This window comes from Juglans regia, chromosome 7 (assembly GCF_001411555.2).
Source record: "Juglans regia cultivar Chandler chromosome 7, Walnut 2.0, whole genome shotgun sequence".
Classification (NCBI taxonomy): domain Eukaryota; kingdom Viridiplantae; phylum Streptophyta; class Magnoliopsida; order Fagales; family Juglandaceae; genus Juglans; species Juglans regia.
This window is the reverse complement of record NC_049907.1, coordinates 30,176,626-30,192,509: the sequence shown is the minus strand read 5'-3', so window position 1 is coordinate 30,192,509 and position 15,884 is coordinate 30,176,626. Positions and strand designations below refer to the sequence as shown.

General features: G+C 37.0%; 1 protein-coding gene across 1 annotated transcript; it reads left to right on the top strand.

The window, feature by feature from the left end:
- The first annotated feature begins 6,900 nt into the window (after positions 1-6,900).
- Positions 6,901-15,818, top strand: LOC108980061 (gamma-secretase subunit APH1-like). The gene is made up of 6 exons (XM_018950880.2): positions 6,901-7,118; positions 8,235-8,390; positions 10,747-10,832; positions 13,482-13,607; positions 13,749-13,876; positions 15,416-15,818. Exons 1-6 carry the CDS (start codon positions 7,006-7,008, stop codon positions 15,551-15,553), a joined length of 747 nt encoding a protein of 248 aa, XP_018806425.1. The 5' UTR covers positions 6,901-7,005; the 3' UTR covers positions 15,554-15,818.
- Positions 15,819-15,884: the final 66 nt, after the last annotated feature.

Genomic DNA, 15,884 nt, shown 5'->3' with positions numbered 1-15,884 from the left:
TGGCATCACCAGCCATTCTTAGAGTCCTTCTTTTATTTTAAATGTTGTCCTCCACTCATCGCTAGGCCGAATCCTGATTTGGTGGTAGCCGTTAAGTCGAGTTTCGAAAAAAACTCTAGAACCTGCAAGCTTATCAAACATGTCATTCAGCCTCGGCATAGGAAACTCATGCTTCATCATGATTTTTATTGATGGTGAGACTATCCACGCACATCCTCCAGCTACCGTATTTCTTCGGAGTGAGCAAAGTTGGTACGGCACAGGGGCTCATACTTTCTTGGATTAGCCCCTTGCGGATGAGGTCATCAACTTGATCTTGTGCTCATTGGGACTCATTCAATAATGTGGAAAATTGGGGAGGCTTGGGCCCATCAGTAAATCAATGTGGTGTTGAATGTTACGCATGGGTGGCAGTCCAGCTGGTAACTCCAACGGAACAAGATCTAAAAATTTAGTAAATAGTTGTTGTATGGGTAGAGGCACTTCGGGGACTTCTTCCGCTTCTTTTCCCTTCACGACCATCGTCAATATTTCCCCGCACTCCTTCGCATCACTTAGGAACTAGTCTTCAGGCTTGGTGAGGAAGGTAGTTTTTTTCTCAAACATTGCAAAGGCATGGTCCCGTTCGCCTGCGGGCAGCAATGCTATCTTACATTCATGCCACCAAAATGTGCATGTATTGTCGCGCCCCTTGTATGTGGCATCAACGTTGTACTACCACGGCCTCCCAAGTAGCATGTGACAAGCATCCATTTCCAAAACATCGCAATCTACTTCATCTTAATAGAATTTACCAATTGAAAATGAATCACGGTAGATGGCAGACACTTTTGTTTTGGCTCCCTTCTTGATCCAACTAATTTTATATGGTTGAGGATGCTTCTATGTTTTCAGTTGCGAAGAAGAAACCAGTGTTCTTGGTACTATATTCTAGCAGCTCCCACTATCAATGATCAAGTTGCATACTTGTGATTAATGGTGCATTGGGTTTTGAAGATGACGATGAGTTCACCCTCCTCTTCATTTCAACTCTGTCCTGCCTAGCGGAATCATCACCCTCCACCACGTTAACAGATTTTCGTGTGGGGCACTTGTTGGAACAATGTCCGGGATGTAGTGGAAACACTTCCTATAGCATGTGCTCGATCCCTTCAAAACATTGCTGATTTTGATGGTTCTGAGCTTGAACAGTTTCCCAAAGTGCATGTACCCCGCAACCCTCATCCTAGGATTGGTTATTTTCATTTCTTGCCATTGAGCCAAGCGCAATGGAAGAACAACAAAATTCAAGTAGAAGATCTGTGTCTTCTACTAACAAGGACTTCACAAAAAAATGAGCAACCAAACCACCATAATTTTTATTCAAAGGGAAAAAAATCATCCCGGCATTACAATACTGGACGTTAGAAAACTAAGGAAACTTTCTCAAATGGAAACTTATTGACAAAATAAAGAAAACTAAAGAAACTTTCTCAAATAGAAACTTGTTGACAAAATAAAATCTGCAGGATGATACATCGGCCAATATTGGGAAGTTGCAATCTTTCTAGAATCACATTGCTAATTTATTTTGTTGCCATGTTGGTCTGTTCATGGTCCATTTATGGTTTATTGCATGTTGCATCACCAAACTACCTGTAGTAAAAAATAAACTTTGAAAATTGGTCATTGGTCTTCCGTTTGCCTAAATGGTGATGATTCATGAGTACAGGACTCGGCTTGTAGAGCTAGGTGGGAAATGACTCCACCGCGCTAGGTGTGAGGGCGAAGCTCGACTTGTAGAGCTAGGTGGGAGATGACTCAACCTTGCTAGTAAGGTTGCAAGCACGGAGCTCAGCTTAGATGCGAATATTAGCCTGAAAGTAAAGAGTGTGTATTCTTTCAAGCGTTCAATGGATTTTTGAGCCTTGATGCGGGTTGTTGTTCGATGTTTCCATTTTGGCATTGATGTTAGAGTTTGATGTTGTAACATGCGCTTAAGTGGCCAATGAGCCCGTCGATCCCCTAAGTCCATCTTAAGCAGTCTTGACTCTTCCTAAAAAAAAACCCGAGTGAGGCGGTTGTAGAGCCCGAAGATAACCCGCTAGTGGCAGTTGTGGCTTTGGTGTAAATACTCGATGTTTGCTGGAGAAGATAGGATGTTGGTGTTGCTATCCAAATGCGAGCACAAAGCTTGGCTTTGAACCAAGTAGGAAGCTTGCTCCACCATGTTGGGTGGTGATAAGGGACTGGAATACTTGAGAGAGGTGTTCCCTCCTATGATCACCGGGGTGCGAGCGTGGAGCATCGTCTTACGGTAGGAAGGGAGTGAGACACTTAGGAGAGGTGTTCCCTTCGTTAATTACCGAGTGCAAGTGCGGAGCATTTACTTTGACGAGAGATGGACTCGACCGAATTAAGGTAAGGAGACAGTGGCACACTTGGGAGAGGTGTTCCATTCGTTGATTGCCGGGTACTAGTGCGGTGCATTGACTTTAGCGGGAGATGGACTCAATCACGTTGAGGCAATGAAGGATTGGGACACTTGGGAGAGGTGTTCTCCTGTTGATCATCGGGTGCGAGCACAAAGCATCGACTTTGGCGGGAGATGGACTAAACTGCTTTGAGGCGAGGAGAGACTGGGACACTTGGGAGATGTGTTCCCTCTGTTGATTGCCTGGTGCAGCCGCAGATCATCGACTTATGGCAGGGAGGGAGTGGGACACTTGGGAGAGGTGTTCCCTTAGTTGATTGCTGGGTGCGATGAGAGACATGGCTTGACAACGTTGATGCAACGGGAGACAGAGCTCGACAGTGCTACTGCAATGGTAGACAGAGCTCGACCGATTTGGTGGAGCGAGAACCGGAGCTCGATTGTGTTTCTACCACGGGAGACAGAGCTCGAAAGATCTGGTGGGGTGGAAGACGAAGCTGGACTAAGCCTGGTGCATCTTGATGCATCTTGTGGTGGACTGAGCCTGGTGCATTTGGGCTTGATACATTTTATCCATTCAGATACATCATTTTTAAACTCGACCCACAATGACATAATATAAATACACATAAAAACTCCAAAGAAGTTCAAAGAGGCAAACAAACTAACCCACAAAATGCCTCCATTTTTCTTTCTATTTGTATAATTTCCTAATTTTTTCCTCTTTGAGCTTATACATTTGTCCTTCTAATCACTTCATTTGTTTATAAATCACAGGAATTGTCAGTTTATTATCAATCGCGGAATAGATATTGAAATTTACCCTTTCAAACAAGAGCACAAGGCTAACCTATACAATAAACAAGTAAATTTTAAATAAATATTGTATGTTCGCAAATAAAAAATAATGTGCACAAAAATAGAAAAAATATACAGAAACAAGTAACCATAGAATCGAAAACAACTGTAAGTAAAATTGTAATGATGGAGAGCAATTGTAAAGGAAGTAGCATTCTGTCCAAAATATTGCACAAATATACAAAATAATGAATATGATGGAGATGTACTACACAAACAATATGCAAAAGAAAAAAAAAAGATTTTAATACACAAACAACTCTTATAAACATTTAAAAAAAATTACAAACTCATTAAAAAATACTTCTTTAATCATTAAATAAAAAAATAAAATAAAATCTGTGAGGGTGAGGATCCTCGATGAACCCAACATTATTTTTTGAGCAATGATAGAACTGTTCGCCAAAGTTTGTGGAATCCACAAATGTACTAGAGGAGCCAATGGGCCACAATGGTACACTTATGGCGACCTCCGACCACCATACCTCAAGGACGATAATGATGACACTAGGATTGCTACTCACCCTATAGGAGTGGAGAGCCATACTTCCTTTTCCAACCACTATGGCTCCCCACCCCTACGTGATAAGTCCAAATCCGGATTCTATACAATGTAAATAGATGAGTGAGAGGGAAGTTTAGATCCTGTAATTAATAGTCACATAGACAGATAAGGATTTAGAGTCTAAGATACGGAGATGGACTATGATATGGAGACAATAAGAGGGAAATACAGAGACAGATGGGACAAAAGAGAGGTTGTGAGAACAAAGAGTTTTCATGTAGATTGAGGGAGCATTTGAGAATGTTTGCAAGTAGAGGCTATGTGGTTTTCCAAACCATCATGTTTGTTTTTTATTTTTGATTTATATGACCGGGAGCGGTTTAAGTGGATTGGGTTCGAATGACCCACCACCCATATCTAGATGACATTGTTGAAGGCATGTTGCAACCAAGACTAAATGCTTAGTTGATGAAACTAAACAACATGTGACGAAAATGATGCATTGTGAGCAATCTGCTATTTGAGAGTCAATTTTGTTCATGATGTTACAAGTGCAGGTTTGAGACTTTTTGTTTTGCGTGGGGATGAGATTTTGGGGATTATTCGGTACTTTCTTTTCTTTTTCTTGAACTTTTAATAAAAAATCTACACAACCTCTCATCCTCCACACACCACACATTTTTTAAATTTTATTATTTTTTTCTTTCATCAAATTTTTAATATATGAATAATGAATAGAAAAATAAAATTATTTTAAAAAGAATAAATTCAATTTTTTTTTTTTTAAAATATTAAAAAATATAAAGATTTAAAAAAAAGGTGGTGTGTAGAGGTTGGGGAGGTTGTGTAGCATTGCTCTTTTATGATATGGTGAAGTAGCTGTAAAGGTTTTGGATGCCTTTGTGTAGTGATGTGTCAATAGCAACATTGTGATTTCTAAGGGTAGGCGGCAGGTCCCTGCAACCTTATCACTCGCCCCTACCTTTCGGCCCTCGCTTCGGGTGGATGGGGAACCAGTTTGCAGACTAGGGACATGCTGGCGGAATCTGCCAGCATGCATCTGGTTATCGGGGAACGGGGCCCAAGTTGGCCCCAAGCTCACCTGACGTAAAATTATATATTAATTATATATATATTTTTAAAAAAATAAAAAATAAATTCAATTCTTAAGTATAAAACGACGTCGTTTTGGTGTTTAAATGAGTACTATATAAAGAAAATCACCAAACCCTACCTCATTCTCTCATCTCCTCTCTCTCTCTCTCTCTCTCTCTCTCTCTCTCTCTCTCCCGTGTTCTACCTCCAAGCTCTCCTTCTCTTCTTTTTCCTCCTCTTCTATTCTCTTATGCTCCTCTACTTTTTCTTTTTGAAGGTTGTGACTATGAAATACCCACAAGCCACGACGTGACGTGGCCATGGGTCTGAGGCCACGAATGGTCGTAGATTTACGAAGAGAGACCCACATCCATTCGTGGCCATGGTTCTTTGCTTAGACCCACAGTCTTGCCATTTGCATCGTTGTAGTTTTTTTTTATTTGAGACGATATTTTTTAGATTTGTGTTTGTATATTTTTTGTTTGATAAACGATTTGTGGATTTGAGAGATAGATCTATCTATGAATTTGGTGAAGGAATTTGTAAAATCTAGGTTGTTTGGCGGATTTTGGACTGTTTGCACGGTGGATCTGCCCCCCGACATCACCTCACAAGGGCTAGAGAACCAACTTCTCCCCTCCCCCGACCCCGTCCAGCACCCCTAGTAACTTCAACTCGTTAATTTTGTGCAACAGGTCCTTCTACTACTGGCTATGGCATACGTTTTTTGTCACAAACTAATAGAGTTTTTGATAGATTGGTCATTTTGAAAAATAGATCTAATACGAAGGATTAATGCTTCGAAACCTTTTTAAGCCAGAGAATCAAAGTTTAAAAGGTTAAACTCCAGGGACTTATATAGTAATTTCTTCATTATTTTATTCAAATGGAAGTCTTCCAATTAATTAGATATGCACATGTATGTTATCTTCGTATCTGCATTAAGGAAAACCAAAAACGAGATACCTATTTACATGTGATTATATTGCTATTTTTTTTATATCTGCAAAGCAAATAATAGCTACCACTTCTTCAAATAATTCATCAAATAAGTCGGAAATCCATTTGGTTAAGATCAGGATATTAACACATTTGAGAATAATTATTCACAATTAAAGATAGTCCAACAATATTATTTAGAGATTTACTTTTATCACACAAATAAGAGCAGATTGTATCAAATGAAATAAAATTAAGTATATTTCAACAAAGTTATTTTATTTATGTACGCCAGAAAAACAACGATATTGATGTCATGCAAATACAAATAAGTGATAATTTGACAATTTATTCTCTAAAATATTAGAAATTATAACTTTCAAGAGATTGGTAAACAACATTATAATCTGTCGTCTCAAGCATCTTTTGCTATAAGTTGTGTACATTTATGGTGGGAGCCAATAATTATGCAGATTGTACTCATTTTCCTTCAACAAGGTTTTTCTAATAGGACTTTCCTTTGCAACTTGCAAAGTTTTAATAAGGCAATTTTGAAAGGTGCACAAAAGTATTGTAATATATTTTCCCATAAATTTTTTTTTCACGTTTTTTCTTGCAAGGTTTTTGACAAATTTTTTTCCAGCAGAAGTAAGCGGGGGAGAGGACTCTTGATACTTGCTTGATGCTATAAGCATCTGGCGGTTCTGTTCTCTAAAATGAAAATGCTATAAATTGATATATGAATAGTAGCGTATAGTGGATCCTATTGAAATGTGTTTGAATGTAAATAAGTTGAGATATGTATTTAAATATATAGAGGAGGTTGATATGAGTTTAATTTTTTTATAAAAAATTAAAAAAATAATAAGTCTCATTAAAGATTTGCATTTCTAATTCTATAAAAGGGAGTCTTCACAAAAGAAAAAGTTGAGATGAATACTATAAAATAGTTTCATACATTAGAATCTTTCAATTATTTTGCTATTTAGTTTTTAAACATAATCAACACTTGTTTTGAGCATATAATCGTTACCTTTTATTTGGGAAAAAAAAAATAGTTTTGGTATATATTTTGGGTAATGACCTTTAGAGACAGAGAAGTCAAAAGTCTCTCAAGCTGTTCTCGGCTCTTGGCTTTTGGATTGTCTTCCGAAGCCAATCAGCTGGTATTTCAAAGAAGATATTGCGAGGAGACATGACGGTAGCGGCAGGGATCGGATACGCCTTGCTAGCTTTAGGCCCCTCTCTTTCTCTCTTCGTCTCCGTCATCTCCAAGAAGCCCTTCTTGATCCTCACTGTCCTTTCTAGGTACGCTCCCATTTTGTTAATTCTTCCCCTCCTTTGTCTTTTATATGCATGCGTCTTTGATCTTGTTTAATTTTCTTTCTCGCTGCAAGTTTTCCCGAGAATTCACGAACAGAAAAGAAAGTTAGGGGTCCTCGGACCCGAGAAAGCGTAAGAATCGGCTCGAGGGATAATTATCTCGGAAACCAAACAGAGTGGTAGCTAATTATCTGATAAGAGGAAGAAAAAATTTGGTGAATAGTATGTGGCAGTTTGAGTGCGTTTCTTTTTCAAAATAATTTATGAGTTCATTGTATTCGTACATTGATTTCTGTGTGAAACTGAAGTAATAATTCTCTAATATAGTTAGTTAAAGAGGTACCTTCCTCTTTCTACAAAAATAAATAAATAAATATTAAGTAGTACTTGGTAATCTGTCAAGTATGGTGCTTTATTAGACACTAGAATGGAAATATGAGGACCGAGAGAGGGAGAGAGTTAAGTGGCTAGGCTAACATTAGAATTTAGCTTCCTGGGTACCACCCATATATGCTTCTAATCATGACTATATATCAATACATGTATTTTACAAAAATGCCTCTCATTTAAAACATAGTTGTATAAAATATTGTAAAAATGGTTGTATGTCTATCATTTTCCATTTAATATATGCTTCAGATCATGACTATATGCATGTATATCCCCAGGCACAAATATATTCTGTGTATATTGTATATATGCACTTCTGTATTACTGTATGTTCTATTCTTGTTGCACAAAAGCTGTGAAACTTCTTTCAGTCTAATTATTGTGTAATTCAGTTTCTTCCTGGTCAGTAGGAAGTGAAACGATTTGAACTCTTTCTAGCACAAGTTTTATCTGGCATTGCGTTGGATTGAATTAGCTTCTTCTTCTTCCTAAAGGAATTCTATTGAAATAATGAGAATATTATATTCCTGTTCTACCAGTTATTAAGAAACTTTTTTTAAGTGCAATGTTGGACTGCCATCATACTTTGCATTTATACCCAAAAAAAAAAAAAAAAGACTTTAAAAAGAGACAAGAAGGAAAGAAAAGGATTATCCACATACTGGCTTTAACATAATCTGTTAATATAGCCCTCTTGTTTGTTGCATGCAGTACACTGTTATGGCTAACAAGTTTGATTGTGCTGTCGGGAGTGTGGAGGGTTTTTCTTCCTCTTAAATCAACATCTTGGTGGCCCTATGGACTACTTATATTCACATCCATTGCTTTTCAAGAAGGGCTTCGGGTTCTTTTCTGGAAAGTATACAAGTAAGCTCATATCTTAGTGTTTCCTTCCAATACATTTTTTTTGCAAGTTTGTGTGAGTTTGAGCTATTCTTTGTAACATGATGCAAACAGAACCCGTTCTTCCTATTTTGAAGACCTGTAACGCTAGGTTGCTGAAATTATTTTTCTTTTGGTGTTCATGGAGGTTTGAGTTCTCCTGTTTTGTTCACATGCCAAATTGAGATACATGCACATGTTATTTATTCATATGTGCTTGGATGAGGCTTTATTTCTTTTGTGAACATGTATTTACCAATAAAAAGTGGGGCTTTAAGTTTTTTTTTTTATAAGTCAATCAATTTTATTAAAAGTGCAAAGGGGCACATGCCAAGTACACGGTGCATACCAGTGAGAGCTCCTGGCTAGAAAGAAGAAGGAAATTAGGAGGACATAGAATCGATATGACTAGAAAGGAAACTATTCTAAGCCGAAATCTAGACAAAGAGTTTTTAACATTACGGCTCTGAGCTCATCGACTGTCTTCTTGCAATCTTCATAGGTTTGAGCATTAGGTTCATTCCACATGCACCACATCAGACATAAAGGGACCATTCGCCAAAATCTTACGTTGAAACGATCTATATCTTGACTTCTCCAACAAGCCAACAAATCTAAAAACCTTTAGGGCATCACCTGCAATGCATGGTAACCATGCGTGAACAGAATACTTGTGCCAAATAACCATGTGTGGTAAAAATTTCTGGACCAAAAGTTATTTCTTTTGTATGGGATCCACCAAAATGTATTCTCTCCACTACCTCTCAACCTAGGGGAGTAGAATAGGTTGAAAGATAAGGAAAAAAACTCCGATTGCCAATCTTGTGCTGATCGAGTAAAAGTGATATTCTCTTGTTTGGTGTTATTGGAGAGTTGCCAAAATTGTGCCACTAATGCCTCCTTGTAAAGTCTAACCAACTCCAGGAAAGCAGCCTTGAAGGATTGATCACCACACCAAACATCATGCCAAAATATGATCTTAGCTCCATTGCCCACATCGAATCTTATAAATCTAGAGAATATTCCCCAACCCTTCCGCTGACTTCATTTTAGCGCACCAATCATCCACATATTGCCATACTGGACCTCGTGCTCTGGATTTGTTCTTTGTGCATGAAGTGATAGATTTGGATTTCAAAATCATTGCTGGTTAAATGAGATAGAAGAGCTCAGAATGTGGAAGTTATTGGCGAAAATGTTTGGATTATTTTTATTTAAAAGCTTGACAGTGAAGAGTGGAGAAGAAGAGCTCAGAATGTGAAAGTTATTGCAGAAAATTTTTGGATTATTTTTATTAAAAAGTTTGACAGTGAAGAGTGGAGAGAGAGGGTGGGAGGGATGAATGCAAGAAAGTTTAGATATATTGACCATTTTGAAAACTTAAGAGTGAGTTCTCATCCATAAAGCTAACAGATGTTAGTAATTTAAAATACTATCTGGAGTCTATTACCGGCACACGCTCACCAGCGAAAGTGAGTGTAATTTGTGAACTAGAGGGAGTTCAAAGTATTTTGTTACCATATATGGTGAACTTGGTTTGGTAAGCCAATGTAGTCTTCATTTTCAAATTTTCTATGGCAATATTTTGCTTAATGGAGCTGTATTTATCTGAATGCTCTGCAGTTTTTTCCCGCTCATGTTCTCTTACATCCAACTGATGCCACAGTCAGTTAAACCTGTCGATGGTTATAATATGTCAATCGTTTCCCACTCTTATGCCTTCCTAGTGTTAGATGTGCTTCTGTTTGCTACAAATAACAAAGTTCTGTTTTAATGTTTTGTGAAACCTAAAGAATCTGACTCCTAAATGCTATGTATCATTTAATTTTCAATTCTTAAATTAAGTTAATATTTAAAAAATAAATAAAAAGTTCTGATTTGGACCATCAACTTTTTAATGCTCTTAAACTTCTTCACACAAAAAAAGGCTCTTAAACTTTTCCTTCTTGTCTGGACGATAGCCTCTCTCCTTGAAATTTAATGGTTGCTCTCCCTCCCTAGTACTGATATAATTTATATTTCTTCTTGCATGAGTTTTGATATTTATTGTAACATTTGTTGGAATCCTCTACCTGTCATAAGGGAAAAAGGAAGAAAAGTAATCCATTATATGCTAAAATCTTATATCTATAGGGATGTTTTTTTTATTGGTCTGCTTAAATGCGGTGTTTTGATGGGACCTGGTGCATCAATGCTGGTATATCGATAGTCATGCTTTTAAACCATATTTTGTTTGTATTATATTCATCGGGGATGGATATAAATTGGGCTCTCTCTCTCTCTCTCTCTCTCTCTCTCACTCTCTCTCTCATAGCTTAACTTCTCTGGTGGCTTTACATAGGAGGTTGGAGGATTTGTTGGATAATTTTGCTGACAAAGTCTCAAAGCCACGCTTATTTCAGACAGATAAAATGCAAATTGCTCTGGGTAAGATCTGTATAAGTTTCACTCTCCTACCTGTTTAATCTCATGGTTGCTTTCTAACAAGCACATATTCCAATAGCTTACCTTTGAGCAGGCGTTGTGATGATATTTTTCTTCTTGGTTGGCATAAAAAATTCAAAAGCCCGATTTTCAGACATAATCTCCACCATCCATTTTGGATGCAATTTTGGCAGTTTCTGCTTATTGCTTTTTGTTGCTTTTTTCCAACAAATAGCTGGTTGCTAGATTATTGTTCATTAATTTTTTTTTTATTTTTTTTCAATATCTGGATTGCTATATGTCAATTACCTGGTTATTTTATTACTGGTCAAAAAAAACAAAAAAATTGTATTTGTTAAAGTAATTATGGAGGTTTTAGATTGGTTGAGCATTAGGGACTGGCAAAAATCCAAAGTTTGGCTCTGAGTAGCAGGACCTAAGCAATTTTGAAAATTAAATTGAAAAAAATATAACATGGTTTCTTGATGAAAAGACTTAAAGAAAAAAAGAGGGTCACATAGTGACTTTTAACCAAGAGGATAAAAAATAGAGGGTGCAGGGTTATGTGACTCACGAAAACAGCTGAAACAGGGGAATGACCAACATAGCCACCTTCACAAACTGTATTTGCAATTTAAGAAACTCTTACAATCAGTATAAGTGAAAGTGAGCTTTTGTAGTTTTTATATAAAATACCAGTGCTCACTTTTACTGCTTGTTTGGGCTATGTATTTGTGGTCAATACCTAAGATTATATACGTTGGGATTGCATTTTATTGGTTATGTTAGCATAAAAGTCAATACATACATACTTGTGCTTTTGTTGATGTTGCTTTTGGATATATTTTGATTCAACCGTATACTTATTTTGATTATGACTCAAATATCATGGTTGTGTATATTTTGTAAAGAACAAGAGAATTAAAATGCTACATTTAAATTTTATGGTACATTACTCTAACAAATTGAGTTAATAGGCTATTATTAATTTATTACTATCTTGCTTCTTTGTTTTTTATTTTTTGAAAAGATTTTATTCTATTTTTTGGATTTTATGTTTTAAAAATTTGCGCGTCACTTCAATTAGTCACACAATAGTGCTTTGCGCCTAGGATCTAGGCAACATTTGCACTTAAGTGCGCTTGACACTTTCACCAATACTAGATATGCTATTAGTTAGATATGTGTGATCGTAGAACGGAAATGAGGTTAGAAAGATTGCTAAGATCCTAAGACTATTGTTTCCAGGTTTAGAATGTTTCATGATCCTTTCTTGCATATCTCTTGCATGAGAGATATGCAAGAGAAACACCTTGAAAGAAAGTATATCATCTAAAACAAGTGATAGTAAACTCCAACAAATATGAAACTATTTTATACATTCTCAAATGGTGATTTCCAACCTTTGAAGGCGCATTTAGATTATAGAAAAGGTGGAATGACTTGTTGCAAGGTGGAAGCGGCTTTACTTTTCCAAAGGTGGGCATGTTGCACTGACCAAGAGGGACTCTCTCCTTTTGGTCAACCTTTGAAAAATTATCTTCCCTAAGCTGTATCATTTATTCTTGTAAAACACTTGTAAATTTCAAACAGCGTTACCCAATGGAATGTAACTTTTATCAGAGCGGCCCATGATTTGGGAATAAAGATGTTCTCTTCGTTCTTCAACAAGTTGTAATCTTTCAGGTGAAGAGGAGGTGATGATCTAATATGTTGAAGCTCATCCAAAATACATACTTTTATGGTTAAATCCTATTTCAATGTGCTTATCTCTTCTATTGGCTCTTCGTTTCTGTGGGAAGTGTATTTGGAGAAACAATGTACCTTCAAGGATTGCTTTTTTGTTTGGTTGGCGGCACCACAAAAGATCCTAATCATTTATATGAGAAAGGGACACAGTTTGGTTTTGAATTGGTGTACCTTGTGTAAGCAAAATGGGGAAAGCATCGATCACCTTTTGCTGCATTGTGAGTTGGTTATGGAGCTATGGATGACGATATTCAACACTTTTGTGATTGAGTGGGTTATGCTCCAATGAGTGGTGGAGTTGTTGGCCTGTTGGCTAATCCAAGGCCACAGAAATTCAGTTGTTTGGAAGATGGGTCTCCTTATGCTTAATGTGGTGTATTTGGCAATAATGCAATGTTTGAACTTTTGAAAGCTGAGAAAGGATGGTGTTAGAGTTAAAAGCTACTATCTTTGGCACCCTCTATATTTAGATGGCTGCTCACCACGACTTTATATCTCTTTGTTTTCTAGACTTTCAAAGACTTTTCCTCTTTTTGTTACTTGGGTGTTTCCTTTTGTATACTCCCTATGCACTTGGGTTGTGCCCCTATGCACTTGTAATGAAATGCATTAATTATTAAAAATGGTCCTTTCCAACAACATGGTGCTAAAAAACATGTACCATATGTCACAGTAGTTGCATAGGGTTTTAAGTTAAGACCAGTAAGCTTGTTGTCCCTCTTTGAAGTCGTAGATACATCTGATTTAATGCATTACAATCACTCCCCTCCACCTTGCTCTTTTTTCCTTTTTTTTTTTTTTCCTTTGGGGAAATCTCTCCGAGACATTACATTTTGTACAATATTGACTCAACATCTTCTCTTTCTAATATGCCTGGTGCTAATTTCAATCAATTGTATGCAGCTGGTGGTTTGGGTCACGGTGTGGCACATGCTGTGTTTTTCTGTCTTAGCCTCTTAACACCAGCATTTGGTCCAGCTACGTTTTTTGTGGACAGGTGCTCTCAGATACCCTTTTTTCTTGTTTCTGGTGAGTTTACTTGTCTTATCATTTTCTCATATGCATCATATATCATAGCATTACTTGAACTTAATTGATGATAGTTAATCTGAAAATTTTTGGTGTTATGGGGGGTTTTTTGACTAACAATGACTGCCCTATGTATTGCAGCAATCATTGCTCTTGCATTTGTTACGATTCACACTTTCTCCATGGTCATTGCATTTAATGGATATGCAGAAGGGAACAAAGTGGACCAAGTTTTTGTTCCTGTAGTTCATCTTGTAGCAGGAATGGTGGTAAGAACCTGCTCTTTACAAATCCATGCTGTAAACTCGTTAAACAGTTATACATTCAGAACTCAGTAACTATCTGCCGTTGAAGTTACATATTAAAAAAAAATCTGTTGTCGAACTGCACATGAAAATTAGTCTTGAAACATAGATTGAGCTTCTATGATTGGATGTAGATAGAGTTACCCCTTTGACTAGACCCTGAAATTGGAATATCTAGAGAATAAATAGCCATTGTTTTCCCATCTTGGGTTCAAATAACTTGATTAGTTCAGAAGTTATGATTTATTGTAGTGGCTTCATATTTTTTTCAAAAATCTCTTAATGAAAATATGTAATTATAAGCTGTCTTGCTAACTAAAAAAATCTTCTGTTTTGCGTGCTCTGTTCATATGCCCTAGCAATAACGCAACTCCCGGGAATAGTGAAATTCTGGCCTAGGGATACGTTGGAGTTGGAGTACCTGATAAAATGTTTGCCTTTCCGGGAATTGACTTGAACCTAGCTTCATGAGTCGTAGTGTAAACTGTAACCTACAAAGGAGAGAAAACTTCATGTTAAGTGCTGACATATATAAGCAAGCTTTTACATCTGGAAACAAATTTTCTGACATATATCTTGGTATGATCGTTGGATTGTTTGCTTTTGAACCTAGACTGACTCAGATTTAAATTTGAGGATAAGTTTTGGTTTTTAATTTTAATTTGGAGAAGGGTTACAAGCGTCTGGAACAGTTTTCCTGAATGGTCAGTTGGACAAGTCAAAGGAAAAGAGAAGAAGCCATTCATAGAGACTCCCAATTAACAATAAATATGGGAGTGGGCCAACACCTCTCCACCCCCTGCCCCTCCTTTTCTCTCTGCTTCCCTGACGCCTGTACCGCTTATCAGATTCAATGTTGTTCTATGTAGAATAGAAGGAGATATACTGTAAAAGTGTTTCAATTGGAATTGTGGTAGTAACAAAGAAGATGATAGTTGTTGATCACTGGTGGTGTAGGTAGGACACGAGCTCTATCATGTTATGATTCTTTTAAGTTTAAACTTCCATGACTTCAATGGTCTGGATTGTGGAATTTATTGTGGCCACGGTGGGCCCTGGTAATGGTACAACCTGACTTGAACTTGAGGGCTAAACGAGCTACTAAATCTAAGTTCTCGTTTAGGGGAAGGAAGTATGAATGCTTAATCTATAGTTTTTATAATTGATTTATCTCTATAGTTGAGACCCAATCGAGAGATGTTAGTGAACAGAAAAATCAAGAGCAAGTCTAATTTAGAACAAAGTAAATGAGTCTGAATTCAGGTGTTGATTATTATAATATCATTTTTGTATTCTTCAAATAACTTTAAAATTGTAATTAGTATCTTTGGACTAATTGCTGTACTTGTGATTTGGATAAATTTGCTGAGTCCCAGTTGTATTGCTTTGGATCATGTTGGGGATTTGGAAAACCTTGCTCCAATGCTTCTCTCAAGTTTATATTGAATTTTTGGCAATTACGGCTGGAATAGATCTAACTAATTTTTGCCTTTTGCTTCTCAGACACTGGTAAATTTTGCGTCGGGGGGTTGCATCATCGGTATACCTCTCCTTTATTTCATTGCAAGCTTGACGTTGATTCATTGCGGAAAGATGGTCTGGAGAAGATTGACAGAAAATCGGAGCAGACAGGGAAACTAGTTGAGGCACCATCTTTTAAAAAGTCTTCATTGCTGTTGATCGAAGTTTATTTGTATACAAGAATTTTAACTAATCCAGAAAGCCAAAAAAAAAAAAAAAAAGAGGTCGGGGTGCGGGAGTGTTTAAAACATCAATATCGTCCAATTCCAGGTTAAATAGTCTATGTGGGGAATCGCTGAAAAATTAGTCGTAACTTGTGTGTAATTTTGTTCCAAATTGTATCCTTTGTCCTTCAAAATTCCAAGTCCCCCTTTTTTGGTGACAACTATACTAGCATGGATGGCAAAAACATCAACAGAGAAAAAACTAGCTATTGCCAAATCTACCCCCA

Bases quoted from the DNA above. Each gene is read 5' to 3' on its own strand.
- LOC108980061 (XM_018950880.2), top strand. From the start codon at position 7,006: ATGACGGTAGCGGCAGGGATCGGATACGCCTTGCTAGCTTTAGGCCCC. The intron at 8,391-10,746 runs GTAAGCTCATAT...GGCTTTACATAG, and splicing joins CTTTTCTGGAAAGTATACAA to GAGGTTGGAGGATTTGTTGG. The intron at 13,608-13,748 runs GTGAGTTTACTT...TATGTATTGCAG, and splicing joins ACCCTTTTTTCTTGTTTCTG to CAATCATTGCTCTTGCATTT.